General features: G+C 41.9%; 1 protein-coding gene and 1 long non-coding RNA gene across 9 annotated transcripts in view; one reads left to right on the plus strand and one right to left on the minus strand.

The window, feature by feature from the left end:
- cblb (Cbl proto-oncogene B, E3 ubiquitin protein ligase) overlaps positions 1-21,059 on the plus strand; it is a 170,119-nt gene that overhangs the window by 44,503 nt on the left and 104,557 nt on the right. For all 8 annotated transcript variants that reach the window (XM_086307951.1, XM_086307952.1, XM_086307950.1 and 5 more), the window contains exons 7-9: positions 9,007-9,144; positions 9,636-9,723; positions 11,069-11,200. In XM_086307951.1, coding sequence (XP_086164077.1) covers positions 9,007-9,144; positions 9,636-9,723; positions 11,069-11,200 — 358 coding nt within the window. The remainder of the gene's footprint in view (positions 1-9,006; positions 9,145-9,635; positions 9,724-11,068; positions 11,201-21,059) is intronic.
- Positions 19,191-20,535, minus strand: LOC147320122 (uncharacterized). The gene is made up of 3 exons (XR_015131143.1): positions 20,185-20,535; positions 19,948-20,056; positions 19,191-19,828 (listed from the first exon to the last, which is right to left on the minus strand). It is a non-coding gene; the product is annotated as an uncharacterized LOC147320122 (long non-coding RNA).

Genomic DNA, 21,059 nt, shown 5'->3' on the forward strand with positions numbered 1-21,059 from the left:
AAAGAAGTTGGATAGGTTGATCAGGCCTCCAACCCTTTCAGAACACAAAGGTGCAGCCTACACCTCATCAAACGTGGTCCCATTAAAGACGCACAGGGCGGGTGTCATGATGCCTCAAGCAAATACAACACATTCATAATATGCAATGGGATGACCAAAAACAGTCTATGTCAGAGGCCGAGTCTCCCGTGGCGGTAACAGGCCCCATGTAATAGGCTTCTGGACCATATTTTCTGTCAGCCTGTTGACTGACTTTACCACCCGACCTACTCTGGTAACCACTCTGCCTCGAACATTGGCATGGTCAGGGTCATGTCTTGGCAAGTTGGATGGCTGCCCAGTATACGGCTGACCAGAGGTCTGATTCATGTCTGAGCCAGAAACAGGAACAGTCTGCGGAACAACAGCGTCCCCATGACAGGCACCTGGAGCAGAAACTGTGCCAGACTGTGTCAAATCAGAGGTAGCGGAACAGTCAACCGGAGTAGGAAGAGCAAAGTGCTGGGCCTGACCAGAAGGGCTTGCTGAAGTGTGCCTTGTGCAAGTCTGAGAGTCAGGTAAGGCATTGTCCACATCTGCACCATCACATGAACCGTGCCGACGATCCGTGGCCTGTGAGGCATGCTCTCCTGCCACAGAATCCACATCCACTCCATGGCTCAAATCCGAAAGGACCCACAAGGAAGTCCTTGCTGCGGTAGACTCTGTCTCTAGACTGCCAGGATCCTCCAGATCCCCACAAGCACTGAGATCCCCCTCACTGGAGAAAACGTCCAGGGACTGACTTCCCAATGAATCCTGAACAGGAAGGAAACTCACGTCCAACAGAAGGTTTCTGTGTACAGCCTTACTTTGGCCTGAAGAGTCACTGATCCTGTAAATGTGGGTCCTGGGATGCCTCTCCACAACAGTATAAACCTGAGGCTCCCACTTGTTTGCAAGTTTCTTCTTGCCCCGCTCGCCTTTATTGGCAAGCAGGACGCGATCCCCAACATTCAGAGACACACCTTTGATTTTCTTATTATATTGATGAGCCTGATGCTCCTGCTCATTGCTGGTGTGCTCCTGGGCGATCTTGGCAGCCTCAGACAAGTATGACAGAAGAAGCTTGGAGTAGCTGTTAAAGTCCACCACAATGGGATCATGCAAAACAGACTTGAACATAACGTCGACCGGTAGTCGTGGGACACGGCCGAACATCAAGTAGAATGGGACATATCCAGTAGTCTTGTGAACAGTTGCATTATAAGCAAAGGTCAATGTCTGAATCTGCTGCAGCCATTCCTGTTTGGCTCTGAGAGGGAGAGCGCGCAGCATGTTGCCAAGTGTGCGGTTGAACCGCTCCGTGCCACCATTGCCCATAGGGTGATAAGCAGTAGCGTGAGACTTGGCAACGCCCGAAATCTGCAGGAGTTCAGAAAATAATTCACTTTCAAAGCTGGGACCTTGGTCTGAGTGAATACGCTCAGGGAAACCATATACACAAAAAACACAGTCCCATGACTTTCTGGCAACCTGCTTGGCAGTCTGATTCTTGCACGGGAAAGCAAAGGCCGTTTTCATGAAGTGGTCAGTCACCACAAGCACATCAACAGAGCGCTTCTTTTTGTCCTCTGCTGACCAAAAGTCAATGCAGATGAGCTCCATGGGAGCAGAGGTCTTAATGCTCTCTAATGGGGCTCGTGCTGCAGGCTCTGGAGTCTTGGCAAGTATGCACCTTCCACAGCACCGAACATGCTCCTTCACATCCCTCTCCATATTGGGCCAGAAAAAACGTTGCCTTGCTAGGTGGAGGGTCCGAACTTGACCCTGGTGCCCTGCCAAATCGTGGACACCTTTCAAGGCCTGCGCCCGTAAATTCAGTGCTTCAATAAGGCCAGTGCCCTGGAATCCATATCATGTCTCTCACGCCTGGAAGGGCGCCTCCTGCAGGCTACGAGTGGCAGGACAGCGGAGATGATAGGATCTTGAAGTTGGTGGTCCTCCAGCTCATGTATGGTAAGTGAAGGCAGTACCTCATTGCCAACTGGTTGCAGCTGCTGAACAAGGTGGAGAAGGGACGCAGCTCTATTCTCCGCAGTGGTTTCCCAGTAATCATGGTGAACCAAGGTAGCTGTGACTTCCGACGAACTGTAGGAATCTTCTGAGGTCAGAGCTGGAACAGGTTGTTGGGCAACCTGAAGATTTTGGACACCAAACCTGAAAGCGTCCTGCACCTCATGAGCCGCCGCACCTTCTCCATTCCGCACCAAGTGCTCATAGGGCTCCTGAAGCAAGCGCCCACCAATAGAATAGGTGAAGTGGTCACGACTGAGTGCATCTGCTACAACATTCTTTCGACCCGGGATGTACCTCAAATCAAAGTTGTAGGATGACAGCTTGGCCACCCACCTTTGTTCATAAGCGTCCAGCTTGGGCTTGGTCAATATATGAACGAGCGGGTTGTTGTCAGTCCACACTGTGAACTTGTGCCCCTTCAACCAATGGCTGAACTTTTCACAGATGCTCCACTTCAGGGCCATGAACTCAAGGCGATGGGCTGGGTATCTCTGCTGTGACCTGCTTAGCGCTTTGCTCGCGAAAGCAATAGGGCGTGCCTTGTCCCCGTCGATAGGCAATTGTGATAAAACCACTCCCAGTCCATCCAGAGAAGCATCCACAGACAAAATGAACGGTCGTGAAAAGTCAGGATGAGCCAACACGGCACAGTTAAGGAGGTCGTCCTTCAGTTTATGAAAGGCCTTGTCACATGCAGGGCTCCAATCTGCAGCAGTCAACTTCCTGAACATGCCAGCACCCCTCTAAGCCTGACTAGTCCGTCCCTTCCTCTTCTGGCCAGCCGTCAGAGCAAACAGAGGCTTGGCAATGGCTGAGCAACCAGGAATGAAGCACTGATAGAAAAAGTCCATTCCTAAAAAGGACTTAATCCTTTTCACAGAAGGAGTGCAACCATCCTTCTCCATTAGAGCCTCCTTTGGCATCTTGGAAATCACTTCCACCTTAGCTGGGTCCACAGCGACTCCGGTCTGGTCGATGACATGACCAAGAAACCTGACTGACTTCCGCAGCAGATGACACTTTTTTGGACTCAGCTTGAGATTGTTGTCTCTCAACCTTTGAAAAACAGCTCGGAGCCGGCAGAGGGCTTCCTCTTCAGTGGGAGCAAAGACCAGGAGGTCATCCAAGTTGCAGAGCAGACTGGTGAAGTTGAGGTCACCAAAGATGTTCAGCATCATGCGCATAAATGAAGCTGGGCTATTGCAGAGCCCTTGTGGCATCCGGTTGTATTCGTACAGGCCAACAGGCGTTGTGAAAGCGGTGTACTTCTTATCCTCCTCACACATTGGAATGTTCTAAAACCCAGAGGTTAAGTCCATCATGCTGAAGAAGGCATTGCCCCCAAGCGCGGCAAGGCAATCTGCTTGGTGAGGGAGTGGGTGCGCATCCTTAAGAGTTCGCGCATTCAACCACCTGAAGTCCGTACAGATCCTCAATCCACCATCCTTCTTCCAGACCATGACGAGGGGGGATGCATACTCGCTGATGGATTTGCGAATAATCCCTTTCTCCTCCATGTCAGTGAGCAGGGGGTACTCTTCTGTAAGGCATGCGGAATGGGCGTTCATCAGTCAGGTGGATCCGATGTACAAAGCGTTTAGCTTCGCCACAGTCAGGCGGGTGTCTAGAGAAGATGTCCTCATACTGCTCAATTAGCTCAACAAGCTCTCTCTTTGAATGTAAGCTGGCTGAGTCAATGTCAAGATCACCCAAACCTAGGGAGCACAACCTGTCATTCAAGACAGCCTCAGTAGCGGCTGGCCCACTGACTGGTACCTGGGCCATACTCGCCATCTTGCAGGAGTCCTGCTGGAAATCAAGGTCCTCCACCGCAAGGCAAGATGAAACAACAGCAACCCTCGAGTTGCGTTTCAAGGTTAGCGGTTTTGAGGAGAGATTGGTCATCTTCAATGGCACCCACCGATCACCCCACATGGATGTGATCACCCGGCCAACAAGAATGTCTCTCGGCCCAGACCCAGAGGTGCAAGGTTCCACGATAATCGTGCTGCCTGGAGAGACTGGCACATTGCTGGGCAGCCTGCCCCATTCCAGATGCTCATACTGTGGGAGTAGTGTCACAGCACAAGGCAGTTTCACAGTGCCAATTTTGTCAGGAACCTCCTCACCCCTCCATCTAGTGGTGCACGACATCATGTCCAAGAAGTGCTCATAGTCAAGAAGCAAGTGCTTGCTCCCCACAGACACAAGCTTCCAATAGTCATCAGAATGTTTCATAACTCGCATCAGGTACTTGAGGACATTGGAGCCAATGATGAGCTCATCACGCTGGCCCGACACTACCAAAACTGGTACAATGCATTTTACACTGTGGACAGTAAGTGTCAAGTCATAAATGCACTTTGGGTGGGTCTGCTTCCCACCACAGCCAACCAGTACAATACGTTCGGCCGACTGCGGTCCACTCACAAGAGCTCCAGCCTCTCTAAGTGACTTCTCGGCCTCTTCACTCATAGTGCAAGCCATGGACCCGGAATCCATCATGCCCCTCAAGTTAACCTTGTCATTCACTGCAACTTGGGTGTAGAACAATTCACTAAATGTAGGCACTACTGCTGGTCCCTGAACCACGACACGGTATCCCTCTGGAATTGTTGAACAGGTGTTGACATAAAGAAATTCAAGATCCGATTCATCATGATTGAGGGTATTAGGTTCATCCCCCACACTGCCCCTCTCCAAGTGTGGGCGATTCAGTTTTCCAAAGGCCAACTCTGCCTCGCGACAGCTCCAGCCTCCCGTCCCTCACGACGACCGTGAGAGTCCTTTTTCCAATGACCAGGAGCAAAGCATGCAAGACAGAGATTCTCTCTCCTGCAGTGCATGTGAGTGGAATGACCAGTGTTGCCACAGACCTGACAACTCTTCTTAAGAAAGGGCCTGCGGGTAAAATGCTGTGAAGGTGCAGATGCAGGGGCTGCAGTCTGCACATTCTGACATGCAATCACGCGATCCAAGAGGCTGATCAGAGCGCGCATGCCAGTCACGTCAAAAGCTTGGGTGTTAGTCGAACCAAGCTCGCAACCAACTGACTGCTGACTAGACTGAGTGGTCACAGGGCTTGTTGGTGACTGTTGGAACTGAGGAGTAGGTGTAGGCACCGGACAAGAAGACACTGATGTCCCAGAAGGACAGGTTGTCGAAACATCAGCTAGAACAGGAGTGAAGCAAACTGCTGTGGGCGAAAGCTGATAAGCGAGGTTTGAGGCTGGTGCTGTAGGCTGAGACTGCAAGCCGACACTCTCCTGCACAGGCTGTGATGCCATCGCTTCTTGAGGCACAAGAGAGCAGTTGTGGCTAACCTCTCTCCTCTGTGAGGTGTGGAAACTGCCCTGAGTTCACGCTGGAAGCTATCAATGCGTTCTTGAAACTCAGTGGTTGTCCACTCCTCAGCTGCTTTGATGCTGAGCCTGTTCAAGACGATGGGGTCAGGGCAATACTTGATGAACATCATCGAGACCTCACGCCCTGGATCCTCAACATTACGCCCCTGCCTACGCAAGCACTCGTCAGCAAAGTCAATAGCATTGTTTAGCCTTATCCAATATTCCATCACTCCCTCATGTTGTAATGGTTTGGTGTTATAGAAGTCAGCCATAGGCATAGAAGAGTAAGTCAGTACACTAAAGTGCTGTTTCAGAATGTCAAATATCAATTCAGGAACCTGGACATGGTCAAGTGAGGGGTTGTGACGTAGGGTGACCCTCACTACATCCTTAGCCTTCCCCATCAACCTAGCCAATATGTCACGTGATCTCTGATCTGTTGGTGTGTTGCGTTTTACAAAGTACATTTCCATCATTTCAACCCATTCATGAATGGAGAATTTATCACTGCCATCACCCCTGAAAACTCAGCCTTAGAGGTTTCAGTAGGCATACTGGTCCCCTTATCACCCTGCAGCTGGGCTGCAATGGACTGACCAATCTGATTGGCCAAATTTGAAATGAGTGTACTCAACTCAGCATTGGCAGCTGTCTGCGGGGTCTGAATGTCACAGGGGGGAACCTGGAGACGAGTGGAACAAAACTTGGGAGCAAATGACACACCAACTTTAGGTGTCTGAACCCCATCCCCAGGAAACCACCCTCGCCCCAAACCAACATTAGAGGAAACCTCCCCATCAGGAACACCAGTTGCCTCTGAACCAGATGCTGACTCCATAAAGATGAATAAAGCACAATCACAAGAAACAAGATTCCAAATAGTGCAACTGTACAAAAGCAAACACAGTATTGGTAACTAACACTTAATGTTATTCAGGATGAGAATTGAGCAGATTAAATGTACAAGCTCATTCAAAAAGTCCCACACAAGTTAGGAAAAGCAACCAACTTGGAACAAGGGCAATTGCGAAGAGCTCCCCACGGTGATCGAGATGACGTCGATGCTTGATGAATCCAAAGGGTCACGGCACCAATGTAACCCGTTCAAGTGTTACGCCTGTTGTTCTTGCGTTGTGTTCTGGCATGAAAGTAAGAGGCAGGAGACAGTACTGGGTCTTTGGCTGTTTACTGCACATCTGCAACACAGAAATAAAAGTCTGTTCTGTGTGTGTCACGCGACTGCCAGTACACTTCTCCTCCGGCCATGCTGAAAGGAGCTGTGTCTGCAGCTTCATTAACACTACAATAATAAATCAAATACAACAAATTGTTTTAAAACATTAACTTAAGCTCTCAAAAACAAAAAGCACAAAATAAATAATATGTCATTAAAAAAACATCAAAAACAACTTATAAGAACAATAAAAAAAAATTTCAAAAACAAATAAACAGTCAGATAAATACAATATCTGACCAAGATCCAATATTCTGGTACTTATAGTTCAAACATTATACTTCAGTATAATTATATTAATAACCGCCATCTAACAGGCAATACAACACTGTACTTATAAAAACAATGAATGAAAGACTGCATCTCCAAAACATGAGAACATCTCCATACCTGCAACACAGAAATATGTGTCTGTTCTGTGTGTGTCACGCGACTGCCAGTACACCTCTCCTGATGAAGGAAAAAAGAGTGCATGCTGTTAAAAAAAAGACTGCCGCGAGTATGCTCTCAAGCCGATCAGGCTAACTTAGCATGCTAGCATTTCAGCTGCGTTCTCGGCTAAAACTCATTATAAGCGTATATTAGCGAACTCCGCCCTCCACAAAACTTATCCCGAATGAGTCTCTTAATGACAAACAAAAACGCGGCGGTTCGGCTGTATTCACATTGCAGCTTGGGGTCTGAACAAACTTTAATTCACAGAGAGCAACGTGGCAGTGACTTACCTCCGGCCATGCTGAAAGGAGCTGTGACCGGGGCACACATGCACGCGCCTACGTCACCACGCAGCGCACACACACACGAACGCACACAGACTCAGATCACACAGGTAGGAGACCGAGATGCAAAAATGACATATTTAATCCAAAAAAAAAATGCGTTTTGGGTGAAATTCACAAGTATTTAACACATATGTTACACACAGGCATGTTTTACCCATATTCTATCGCGATATTTCAATTTTTTATCGTTTTTATCGTTGCGATTGAAGTCTTGTGGCTCCTACACCTTAAGAGGTCTTTTTCACTCAGAGAAAAGATCCCGTGTTGGTTTATACAGGGAGTGCAGAATTATTAGGCAAGTTGTATTTTTGAGGAATAATTTTATTATTGAACAACAACCATGTTCTCAATGAACCCAAAAAACTCATTAATATCAAAGCTGAATGTTTTTGGAAGTAGTTTTTAGTTTGTTTTTAGTTTTAGCTATTTTAGGGGGATATCTGTGTGTGCAGGTGACTATTACTGTGCATAATTATTAGGCAACTTAACAAAAAACAAATATATACCATTTAAATTATTTATTTTTACCAGTGAAACCAATATAACATCTCCACATTCACAAATATACATTTCTGACATTCAAAAACAAAACAAAAACAAATCAGCGACCAATATAGCCACCTTTCTTTGCAAGGACACTCAAAAGCCTGCCATCCATGGATTCTGTTAGATGACTTCTGTCACTGGAAGTCATCTAACCCCTGTTGTTTCAGGGAATGGACTGAACAAATGTCCAAGATGGCATTATATGAGCAAGTTACGCACAGAGTTAAGGGGAGAGAAGATATTTTTGATCAGGTCTGGGGTACCTTTTTGTGGTACATCAACAATGTATTTTAGATAATGGGATAAGTTGTTTATTTTTTAGTTTATTTTTATTTGTCATTGTTATTGTTGTTGTTCTTTTTCTTTGACAGCCAGTAGAGGAAAGACATTGTTTAATATAACCAGTGTCCAAGATCGAGTTTAGTTTCCAGGCTAAACTAGTTCCGTCCAGCCCTAATATAAACTACAGGTGTGTGTGTGTGTGTGCGTGCGTGCATGCGTGCGTGTGTGTGTGTGTGTGTGTGTGTGTGTACGAATACATACATACTAAGAATTCCAGTGGAGCTTTAAATGATTAATAAATAATTCAAAAGTCCAAAACCTGTAACCATGACATTTATATAGTGTCAAGCCTACATGTAACTGTCTTTTGATTTTCACCTTCCCGTTCTCATTCTTTGATATTTTTCATCTTTTTTCCTCTGAACCTATTGTTGCCATGGCTTGAAGTTTCCTGCCAATATCTCCTATCATGGTTGCTTCTATAATTTGGACCATATCATTGCCAGACTCAAGTTGACTTTGGGTGACTCCAGGCCTCCTTCTCAACAGAGTGAACACCTGTGTGTTGTGTTGTTTGGGGGGCCACCTTACAGAAGACACAGACTCTGTTGTAAGCCTGATTTGCGCTTAATGCCATCGTTCCAAGGTGTCACTGACTCGCCAGTAGTCACTGCATTCTTTTCAGTTGTTACCAGATTTTTCCTTGTCAGTGATGTTTTTAGTGTGAGTCATGCATATCTTTCTCTTTCTCTAATAGTTACATCTTCAGACTGAGTTGTACACGTTTGGGCCAATGGGCCATTGGCTATGTGACCACTGATGGAAACATACTGCAGACCATTCCCAACAACAAACCGCTGTTCCAGGCTTTAATCGATGGCTACAAGGAGGGCTTGTATGTAACCTGTCACACATCTCTTTTTCTAACTCACTCTCTGCAGGTATGTGGTGAGCTTGTCGCTTTCTACAAACAGAAAGTCACAAATTGTATCTTCAGTGGTCACATCTGATTCGCTTTAAATGTTTAGCAGCAAACCAGAGATTTGTTGCTAATCTCTGGTTTATATATATGGATCAAGAAAGGGTTTTTGACCCAGAAGTGTTTATCTGATGTTGTCTGTTTCAATAAACCTGATAATATTAAAAGCCTTCAAAAAAGTTAGACATATATATTTAATTCAAGTGGTGGAAAAAACAGGTTATATTACTGATACAAACAGTACTACTAATCCATTTTTTCACTTTACTCATTACATAATTATACCCACTGTTTTTAACTAGACAGAATTCATGATTATTGAATTGTGCACAAGTTAAACTCTTATAAATATAACATATAATGAAATGCTGTTCTTTGTTGTTTGGTTGTTTGCTTTAAATTCACAGCTACTTATTCCCAGATGGTCGCAGTTACAATCCTGACCTCACTGGTTTATGTGAGCCGACACCTCACGATCACATCAAAGTCACACAAGTGGGTTTGTCTGTGTGGTTATGTGTGTGTGTAAGCATTTCTATGTTACTGGGAAAAAAAACATGTATACGTGGAGAAATTTATAATACTCTGCAAATTTCCCACTTGTAATGGCACATAAATAATTGTGACATTTCGGTGAGTAGTATGATTCGCCAGGTAGACTTTGTGTTTCACAGCATTCAGTAAATCGACATGACTTACAGCCTCTCCAAACTATTAAATGTTGAAAATCACTGTGTAAAAGTGTGGTATTAAATGAGGTAATACAAATCAATGGCTTTTTATACTCACTTCTGATTTATTACAAAACTGAATTTTCCATATAGTGTGACAAAAACTTTAAGTTTTCTAGAAGTGAAACCACATTTTTTCAATTTCAAAATAGTACATAAAAGTTGTTTTTAAACCACTTTTTACTAGTGGTTTGTTTATTCATTCATGTGTAATGGTGTAGTGTTCACTGTACTTTGACATTTTAATTTTCTGAGAAAATTATTCCAAACGAGATCAGTTAGGGAATACTGGGAAACTTCAAAGGTGAATGACAGTTGCCCAGCAAGCAGTCTGCTTATTATTTATTTGTTTTTCCTGCACCAGCAAGAGTATTATCTGACAAGGCCACTTTAAGAAAGTTATCCAGTTCTACATCACCATCCAATGAGATCCTCTTTTTCAAATATTTACATCACTGCACAATTTCATGGAATTTGGCTTGGTAGTTTTTGCTTGCATCATTGAAAACATCACTGAAAACATAGCTCCACCAAGGCTTCCGCTACAAAAGCGATTTTCTTCTTGGTAGATTATTAAATGGTCACAATGGAAGTAATTTGGGAAAATTTCTCTAGAAAATGCTTAAAACCATTTTGGTTTATGCTACATGCTGACTCGGGTGGAAATTCTGATTATTCTGTGGTTTCAAAACTGTACAGATAAATTGTAGGTTTTTAGTAGCTAGCAGTTCTTACACAGCTATACCTGTTCTTGTACTTATTTTTGTTTAGTAATGGTGACAAATCAGACTTGGTTTTTCTGGGGGAAGCCTTTAAAATTAAACCAATAAAAATAGTCTGTTTCTGTGAATTTGGTGCAGCACCATTCACTATGAGAAAACATGTTTTTTTCTTTTGAACTGAACACTTATTCAGTTAGATCCCCAAATAAAATTTGGGACTTTAAAGATAAAAGGTTATGGAATAGCTCTGAACGAGTGAGAGAAGAAAAACACATTGTACAAGACGAGATGGGAAACGTGTGTTGTACGGATAGTGCATGTTTATATGTTTCTCATGACTTTTATATGCCATTTGATGACTAACAGCAGTATTTTCTGCATGAACAGGAGCAGTATGAGCTGTACTGTGAAATGGGCTCTACCTTTCAGCTTTGTAAGATCTGTGCTGAGAATGACAAAGACATCAAGATTGAACCATGCGGTCACCTCATGTGTACTTCCTGTTTTACTGCCTGGCAGGTACCGTAACAAATCTTATCATAGAAGTCCATTTCAAAGTTATTAAATATTGGTGGTATTGCATGTGTTTATGCATTTGTTCATTGTCACACTGAGAAATGTTCTGTCCAGTTGGGTAATATAATGTTTTATTTGTGAGCCTGCATTAATGAGCCTGCATAAAGTTTGAAAAGACTTCTGAAAAATACAGTCAAAGCAGCTTTCTTCAGCAGTCAGTCCAACAAACCCCCCCTCTCTTCCTTACTCCTTCCCTGTACACATGAATATGTCCAAATTGAATTTCCACATATCAACAGAAGTGAAAACTGAGACTCTATGCACACAATATATTCCAGTTTTTCTGCTTGTGGTTCTCCTTGTGGTTTTCTGCTTCCTGTTGTCTTTGTATGTAGTGTCTCTCACAGCAACCTGTCCTACAGTAGTGTATTTATTGTGCCTCTTGTTTGTGCGCTGAAAGCTGTATGAGCAGTGTCTGTAAATGTTACTCTCATATGAGTCATTAGTATGTCCTGTTCTCCCTTTTTTCATACGTATCCCTTCGCTGACCATGGTGTTGTAGTCATGTCTCTTCAGACTTGCTAGAGTTCTGCACTGACCCTGATGTTATTAATCTCTGGGCAGATTAATAACACATAATAACATGTGACAGTCTACACATTTTACTCTGAGGGGCTTAAAACAAGACCAAAAATGTGGCAAACATTCACAGGACCTTTGAGTGTTTTTTGCAACACTACAAACACATTATGGCTTGTACAAATGCACCTAACAGCCAAGCTTACAGCCTTGAAGAGTCGGACAATAACTTCTTTAAAATGCACTGCTGAAAAGTTAATACAAAATGAGTCCATGGTTTCCCATTTTCATTATAACTCTAGAATGCTTTAGGCTATTCATATAAAATACCAAACACTGGCAGATCTATAAAGTGTGTGTTTAAACCTATCATTTTCCTTCCCATTTAATGTACTGTATATATACAGTATGTACAGTGGTCCCTCGTTTACCGCGGTAGTTACGTTCTAAAAATAACCCACAATAGGTGAAATCCGCGAAGTAGCTAACTTTATTTTTTTTTACAATTATTATAGATGTTTTATAGCTGTAAAACCCCTCACTACACACTTTATACACTTTTCTCCAACAGGCTCGAACATTTCCACACTTTTCTCTATGGTTTACACACTCTAAAAGTTCAAAACTTCGTAGAAAAATAAAACCAGTATTATAGAATAAAACCGAAGGCACCCACGGTTGCCTTTGGTGCAAAACGTTTCATCGACATTTTTGTGTTTGCTGGAGAAAACTTACAAACATACAGTGCAGCACTTCGGAGTCACACTGCTAGCGATCGACGATTTATGTAAAATTGACAAGCTGAACGCATTCTGTACTTAACAGGAGAAACAGCACGGAGGAGATTGATTGACAATGGTCCACAGCTGATCAGGACGCAGAACACAATGCTCTGTAAAAAAAAAGGGGGGGGGGGGGGGGGGAACATGCAAAGCTGCACAAAAAAAATCGGCAAAAGGTGAACTGCGGACCACTGCATACAGTAAATTAAAGTTATATTTAAAAATTATCTTTAAAATGGAAAATGATGAAATGTTTTATTCATTATTTATAATTAATTATCCCATAACATATTTCCTAAACAAGATAACAATTTACATTAAGCACCCCAACAGCATCCTGTGGGGATTACCTTGGGACTATGGGATTGTTCCTAGCATAACCATAGAAAAGCTTGGTTCGCATTGCCAGTAGTAAGTGAGCACATTTCCCAGTGAGAGTTGGACTCCACCAGGCCCACCCTCCTTCAAGACTATGTTCATAACTTTTATGGACAAAATGTCTAGGTGCAGATGTGTACTTTGGTGGCCTCTGGATCATGTTTCTGCTATTCCCAGATGTGGCTCTTCTGGCTTTATCAGGCGGTGACCTCCAGCTTGTACTTGGGAGGTCTGCAGCCATACAGTATATGGAGTAGCTGGAGAGAAAGATTTCCCAATCTTCATTTAAAAAACTTGGGACTGCAGGTACAGCAGGAGTTACAGTAAGGAGTTACTTCTGGTCTTCAAAACCAGGTTTGAAAAATAGGCAGCTCTCGCAATTCTAACAAGAAGGTGAACAGCAAATACTGTCATTTAATCATCGATGAATGAAAAAGGAGCTACTGTTTTTACAAGACCGACTTTATCTAAAATAGAAAGACAATGATTATTAAAACGATCTGTTAAGAGATCCACGCCATTATAAGAGGGTAAACATAAATGAAAAGCTTAAAAATTTTTTTTTAACACTTTATTTGTAGTTTTACAATTATTATACATAGCATTCTTATTATTCTACAGATAACCACAAAACAACAATCCCCACAGATCATAAAGACAGATAATGCCAAGACAGGAAAAGGGAAAAAAACAAACAAAAAAAACCCTCACACACACACACAGACAAAAAAAAACAAAAAAAAGGGCGGTGCACCTCTCAATTGTTTTTACAGGACTGTTCTAGGGCAGACAAAAACATTCAAGGTTCCATTTAAATAAAATCAGGCGTCTCGCTAATAATGACAAAAAGGCAATGACCCTCTGTAAATGGGCAGGGGGAACAGAAGTCGCGATACCAGAGAAACAACCAAAAATTGCCACAAAGGGGGAAGGCGAGATGTTATAGGCATAGGCTTTAGAGATGACTTTAAAAAATGATGACCAGAAAGGAGCAATTTTCGGACAGGACCAAAACATATGAAGGGAAGTAGCTGGAGTCTGTTTGCATCTATCACACGATGTTCGGAAATATTTTTTGCTAGTTTAACTGTGTAACACTTTAAATTGTATTAGGGAGTGTCTTGAACATATAGAAGACAAATGGACTCTGGTAAGAGCCATATGCCACTCTTCGTCAGACAGCTGGGTACCCAAATCATTCTCCCACTGTTCTCGAATGTATGAAATAGACAGGTTACAGCTGTCCATGATATGTGAGTAAATAAATGATATTGTGCCTTTTTTCATCTCATTGACCCTTAGTATAGAATCCAAACAGGAAGGAGGGGGGAGAGTAGGAAAATTAGGAACCTTTTTACGTATAAAATCTCTGATTTGCAAGTATCGCAAAAAATGGTTATTAGTCAGACCACATTTCCTAGATAGTTGTTCAAAGCTAGCAAACGTATCATTAATATACAAATCCTCAATACTCTGAATGCCCCCGTCGTGCCAAATTTTGAAGCCATTGTCCATTAGGGGTGGTTGAAAAAGATGGTTATGTATTATTGGAGAGTGAATAGAAATACTCTGAATACCCAGATGTTTTTTTTAAACTGATTTACAATGCTTATCGATTGAGTAACAATTATGTTATCTTTAACATTATTAACTAGAGGTGGTAGGGGTGCACAGAGTAAAGCTGGGAGTGAATGCGGCCTGCCTGTGACTCTTTCAATCTGTAGCCACGCAGGGATCTGATCATTCCAGTCCTTTAGCCATAGAGAGATGGTATTGAGATTTGCCACCCAATAGTATGTGTGCAGGTTTGGCAGTAACAGCCCACCTAAATTTTTTGGTCTTTCCATAAATGCTTTTCTTATATGAGGCGTTTTATTATTCCATATAAATGAAGAAACCATTCGATTAAATGACATGAAAAAAGATTGTGATATGTAAACAGGTAACGCCTAGAGCAGGGCGATATGACCAAAAATATTTATCACGATATAGATTTGAAAATTTGCGATAACGATATAACTGACGATAATTGACACTAGACAAAATACTTTACAACTCCACAATTTTATTAGTGCAAAAAAAAACCATCAATGTATTTTCACTTAAACAAGCAACTGTTTTTTGCATTAAAGTTATATAAAAATGTATCAGTACAAATGCAAATTCCTTGCTGACAGTTTAACCAAAAGGCATTTCCAGTGGAAATTGGCCGACATATCCTCAGCATAAGCAAGTACAATATCCACAAAACTTAAAAAGAGCTTATACACACGCAAAACGGAAATATTATGTTGAAGCACCGTACGTATCACTCCGCCAGGCTCCTGCCTACGATAGCCGTAATGCTCCGACAATTCATCAAGTGGTGCGGGTTCGTAGCTTAGCAAAGTCGTACTAAAACATTTGACAGATTCGTTTCGAGGTCAGTAAACACAACCAGAATTCAAACATAAGGCACACGGGACTATAAGGGGCACTGTCGATTTTCAGAAAAATCAAATGATTGATTTTAAGTGTGCCGTATTTTCCAAAAAACACGGTAATAATGACGGTCCTCTAGCATGCTCTACCAAAAGTAGTGCTTTGTTGTGTATCTGACGGAGGAAAGCTAAACCAGTTCCACACCACTGAAGTTGCAGCATTTTTACAAACCAATTCTGGTTCATCGGTTTCATTCAACGATCCGCTTTCGCCCTTGTCATTCTCCGTCGCCGCCGTGCCTTTTTCGCCATGTGCGTATGAAAACAAATGCACTGCACATGCGCTTTTTAGCCATATTCTATCGTGATATTTCATTTTCTTGTCATTGCCCAACATTATACCGGTATTACCGTGAACGGTATGATATGGCCCAGCCCTAGTAACACCTGAAATAAATACAGAAATTTTGGCACAATATTCATCTTTACAGAATTAGCTCTCCCAATGAGAGATAATGGTAAAATAGATCATCTTTTAACATCTTGTTTGCACTGTTCCAATAGAGGAGTGAGGTTACTTTTAAACAGACTGTCATAGGATTTGGTGACTTCTACACCTAGATATGTAAAGGACTCGGTAGACAACTTAAATAGCAGATTGGGGTATTCTCCTGCATTATTACTGATGGGGAAGTATTCACTTTTAGCTAAACTTAGTTTGTATCCAGATATGCTTCCAAATTCCTGTAAGACTGAGGATTTCAGGGGTAGATGTGATTGGATTTGTTACATATAACAACAAATCGTCCACATGCAGTGAGACAGTGTGAGTTATGCCACCACATGAGATACCTTGTGTTCTGCCCTCCCTGTACGTTGATGCCCAGTTTGGAAGATAGATAAACAGTTCTTCAAAAGGAAAGGCAAAGGCTTCCAGTTCTCATTGCAGGGTTTATTTGTCTCCCTAATGAAGGCACTGTGAAACTACAAACATAAGAAAAAACATATTGAAACATACATTTGGAGCATAATATATTTCTCACATTACAAGGTACTGACTGAAGACTTAACAAATAAAATTGCAGCTGATATAACCAAGAAAAATAAATGAAAACATGTTAACTCCAAATCCCGCTGGCTTGATGCTAACACATAATGGAATTTCCTATTGACATGCTAACACAATTAGCATAGGCAGTGCAGCTAACATGCCGGCTTCAAATATGAGAGTCAACAAACCATTTTACATCACATGCTTAACATGAACACAGAATATAATCGTACTCACAAGCATATATTTCTCATGCTCCAGTACAGCCAACTTCCGAGCTAATATTTCGTGTGCTGGTATCAACTTAGCCAGACTCCATTAACTTTTCCTATATTTACTAGTGATGTGTCGGTCGCGAACGAAATGGCTCTTAGAGCCGGATCTTTGAGGTGAACGGCGCGAGCCGGCTCCTTATTGCGAGCTGTGGGGTTTTTTTTCTTTCTCGCTCTATCGCAGCGGTCCCCAACCCCCGGGCCTCGGACCGGTACCAGTCCGTGATGCATTTGGTACCAGGCCGCGAGAGTTGAGGCTCAGGTGTGAAATGTATAGTTTTCAGGGTTTTTATCGGTGTTCAGCGTTATTTTGTTATTGTTTTTATCGTTTACTCGGTTTTCCTGGGTCTTTTCACGTGTGTTATGAATAATTTTTTTTTCCGGTACCGGTACTAGTTTTAGTTTGTTGTATTTATCCGCGACACCTTAAAGGCCAGTCCGTGAAAATATTGTCGGGCATAAACCGGTCCATGGCGCAAAAAAGGTTGGGGACCGCTGCTCTATCGCACTATTTTCCCGCTTCACTCCAAGAGCACCTGGCTGCAGCCACTGTGGAGCTCCACAGTAACCGGAAACACGTGACCTCCACAGTAACCGGAAGCACGTGACCTCCACAGTAACCGGAAATACGTGACCTCCACAGTAACCGGAAACACGTAACTTCAGTTAAATCGACTTTGACAGCGAAAACTAAATTGCGTTTTTGTTACTATTGATGCTGCTGAGAAATAAAAATGGTTTTAAGTGGGTTTTTTTTTTAACACTCTGGGTTTGTTCAAAAAAATTCACCATCCCCTAAATTGTTCGTGGCCAAAAGTGACACTTGCTGTTTCGCTGATTTATTTATTTTTTTACAGTACATCGTGTTGTGCGTTCTGATTGCTGTAGACCATTGTCAATCAATCTAGTCCAGTGTCTCCTGTACAGGAGCGGTCCCTAATAGGCCCACGGACCGGTCCCGGTCCGTGAGTCTTTTGGTACCGTTCCGCGAGAGTTGATCCTCCAGTGTGAAATGTATGGTTGTAGTTGTGTGTCTTATTTTGAAAGAACTATTTACGCGTTACCATAGCGACCAGAGAGCGTTAAGAAGCAGAGAGGAGGATGTCACTGTCATTGTTGCTGGCGCACAGCTCAAGTCACGTTTATTATTATATTTACAAAATACCACAGTTTCTTTTTTTTATTCTTTTGTTGTATTTTTTCGTTCCCTGAAAATATTGTCTGACATTAAAGTGGTCTGTGGTGCAAAAAGGTTGGGGACTCCTGCTGTACAGTACAGAATGCGTTTAGCTTGTCGAATTTACATAAATCTTCGATCGCTAGCAGTGTAACTCTGAAGTGCTATACTGTATGTTTGTAAGTTTTCTCCCAAACAAACACAACAATGCCGACGAAACGTTTTGCACCCTCAAATGCACCTTTAGGTTTCATTCCATAATCCTGGACTTATGTTTCTACGAAGGTTTGAACTCTAAGAGTGTTTAAACAAAAGAGAAAAGTGTGAAAATGTTCATGCCTGTCTGAGAAAAGTGTATAAAGCAAGTAGTGAGGGGTTTTACAGTCTTAACATCTATAATAATTGTAAAAAATAAAGTTGGCTACTTCATGGATTTCACCTACCGCAGGTTATTTTTTGAACGTAACACCAGCGATAAACGAGGGGCTGCTGTATTATTAATAGTAGTGTCTGGGACATCTAATTGATTAACATCAACATTGATTATTATGCACTATTATTTTTGCTCAAGGAGAGCAAAAAATATAAAACTCTCTCTCAGCTTGTTTGTTGCCAAAAATGGCCACTTTTTGTGTATGTTCACAAAATGCTATAAAATGTATATTTCTTAAAACATTTATCTACTTTTGCCGACGTGACTCTTTAAAATAGCACCAGTCCTTTTCATCAAAATCAAAATTGTATCTGAGCATCGGGGAAAAGGCTGTCTTGCAATTGTTGAGGTCACTAGTGTGTGCCCCATTTCTTCCGGGATCACTCTCTTTATAGGTTTTAGTGGACTCCTAGTACTGCGAAGTGGTTTCATGGTACAAAGGGATTGTATTCCAAGATCTGGGAGACTGTAGAAATGAGCAGTGATGCCCTTCCTACCATCTTTTCAGAAAAATAAGTGATCTGGAAGCTGTTAGGCTTACTTACAGCAGCAGCACTTTCTGCACCTGCATAAACTCCAGGACACATTTACTAACGGTGTTTGTTGCTGTATGTGCTGCAGCTTTGAATTTTTTAATAATATATATTTTGTTAATATTTTGGCTATGGTGTCTTGTTTTGAAATGTACAAGAGTAAAAGTGTTTTTAGCATGTGCTTCAAAGCTAAGTTTGACTGGGAAACTCAAAGCTCAATAGGCTGTATCAACAGAAATTCACTGCAGCCTATGTAATATTTCATGCGTCATAATTTATTCTACTCTATCTTGCAAATACATATTTGTGTGGCAATGTCATGCACAACACACACAACTATTAGATCCTTAAGATCAAACCCGTGTCATTCTTTTGGTCCACTGCAGTGCAGTAGTCAAAAAAAAGAATAAGTGAAGTGTCCACAGATGGCCAGGATAGAGCCCAGAGTGTTAATGTTTAAAATGCATAAAAATATTATTGATTGCAATTCTTTACTGTTAATATCAACAATAAGCTTTTTATTTTGAAATTACAAGTTTAAAAAAAATGCTGTTACATTTACATTTAATGCTGTTACACTGTAATCCTTTATTATAAGTATGGACACAGAATAAAGTGAACAACATTTTGAAATAAGTTTAATTGGAATTTTGTACTACGCAAAAAACAAAACAAAAAAACAACAACATATTAAACAAACAAACAAACAAACACAGCCAGTGCCTTCATTTGTCCATTACATGTCAAACATAGCACTGACCCTTAGCCCCTGCTCATTGGCACATGCTTTCAAAAAGAGCTCCATTTCCTCTGCAAACTGAAAAACAAAGAGGAACAAGTCCCTTGCTCCAGTGTCTTCTTCCTCTGACATGTCTATTAAGACCCTCTGCTGGTCCCCTTGATTTAAGGACAGATATTTGGGCATTGTTACATGTCCACAGAAAAGTGCCTTATTTTGGACAACCCACTGCACAGCAGGACGCAGATCTTCAACAACTGCTGGCTCCTGTGTCAGGCAAATGGGGATGAAAACATAGTTATTTCTCTGTTGCAGAACAGTTTTTTAACAGTTATTCAAATTTCACTAACCATATAATTACACTACTGGTTAAAGTGAATACTGACTTGACTGACTTCCTGGAACTTGCGCTTTTTCAGTCTGAAAATGGGCACGTGTTGTCCTTCAAGCACAGCTTTGGCTTCCTCTCTCCAGTGTGCAAATAGCTTGCCAGAGCTATGAAGAGTAAGGCCACAGTGAGGGCATGTCATTTTCATGGACTTTCCATCAGCTGCAGTTTTATTGAACACAGAGGGTAGAGCCAATGAATGTTCTAACAAAGACTCAGAAAATGGTTCAGATACCGAAGACAAAACCTTGGGGGGGAAACGGGGCTCCTCGAAGAGTACTGCCGGAGGAATACGGGTCTCCTCGGAGAGTTCAGCGGGGAGCAGTCCTGATAATGGTGGCTGACTTGGCATTGAAGAATGCTGACAAGACAATAAATGCCTTGCCATATCCCCACGCCGTATGATTGTAATCTTACAGACAGGGCAGTGAAAGTGTCCTGTTGTCCTACAAGGCAGCCTGCACCGGCATATCATTTTATCTGTAAGAGAAAAAAACAAACAAACAAACAGATGTAATTTAAATGTAGTTGTATAGAATGCAATCAATTTGTCTAACAATCAGATTGTACATGTTAACAAAAACATCCAAGCCAACCTCAATAATGAAAGCAAAATGGTATGGATCACAAAACTTATGTCAAGAAAAGTGGTGAAAAGTAAATAAAAATATATTTTATAAAAACACTATTTTTGTTGCAGATGAATGCACTGAACTGTACAATATCAACAGCAACTTTTAAGTCAACAAAGATACTGCAGAAGTGCTTAAAAAAGTGCATATTTATAACTATAAAGTATATTTAATACAAACATACCTTTGAAAGGCAAAGCATTTTTTTTATATGCACACTTAGATGCTCCTCAATCTTTGCCCTGACAGTAGGGCTGAAAGTGGGGCACAGAGGGCAGTGAAAGAGTCCTCTGCAACACGTGTTGCATTCCTGCAATTCTGACTTTAAGCCCGAATTCCAGATTGATGTGTGCATCTAAAACAGAGAGAGAAACAGATAAACACCATATATACATTTAAGTTAAGGATTTAGCAGAAATAACAATTTACAGTTGGCATGTAATAGATTTGGGAAGAAAATTCTTGAAAAAAAAAACCC

This window comes from Aulonocara sp. 'chitande type north' Nkhata Bay, linkage group LG10 (assembly GCF_057382095.1).
Source record: "Aulonocara sp. 'chitande type north' Nkhata Bay isolate Kocher_YH1m ecotype deep benthic linkage group LG10, A_spYH_male_GT1.1, whole genome shotgun sequence".
NCBI lineage: Eukaryota > Metazoa > Chordata > Actinopteri > Cichliformes > Cichlidae > Aulonocara > Aulonocara sp. 'chitande type north' Nkhata Bay.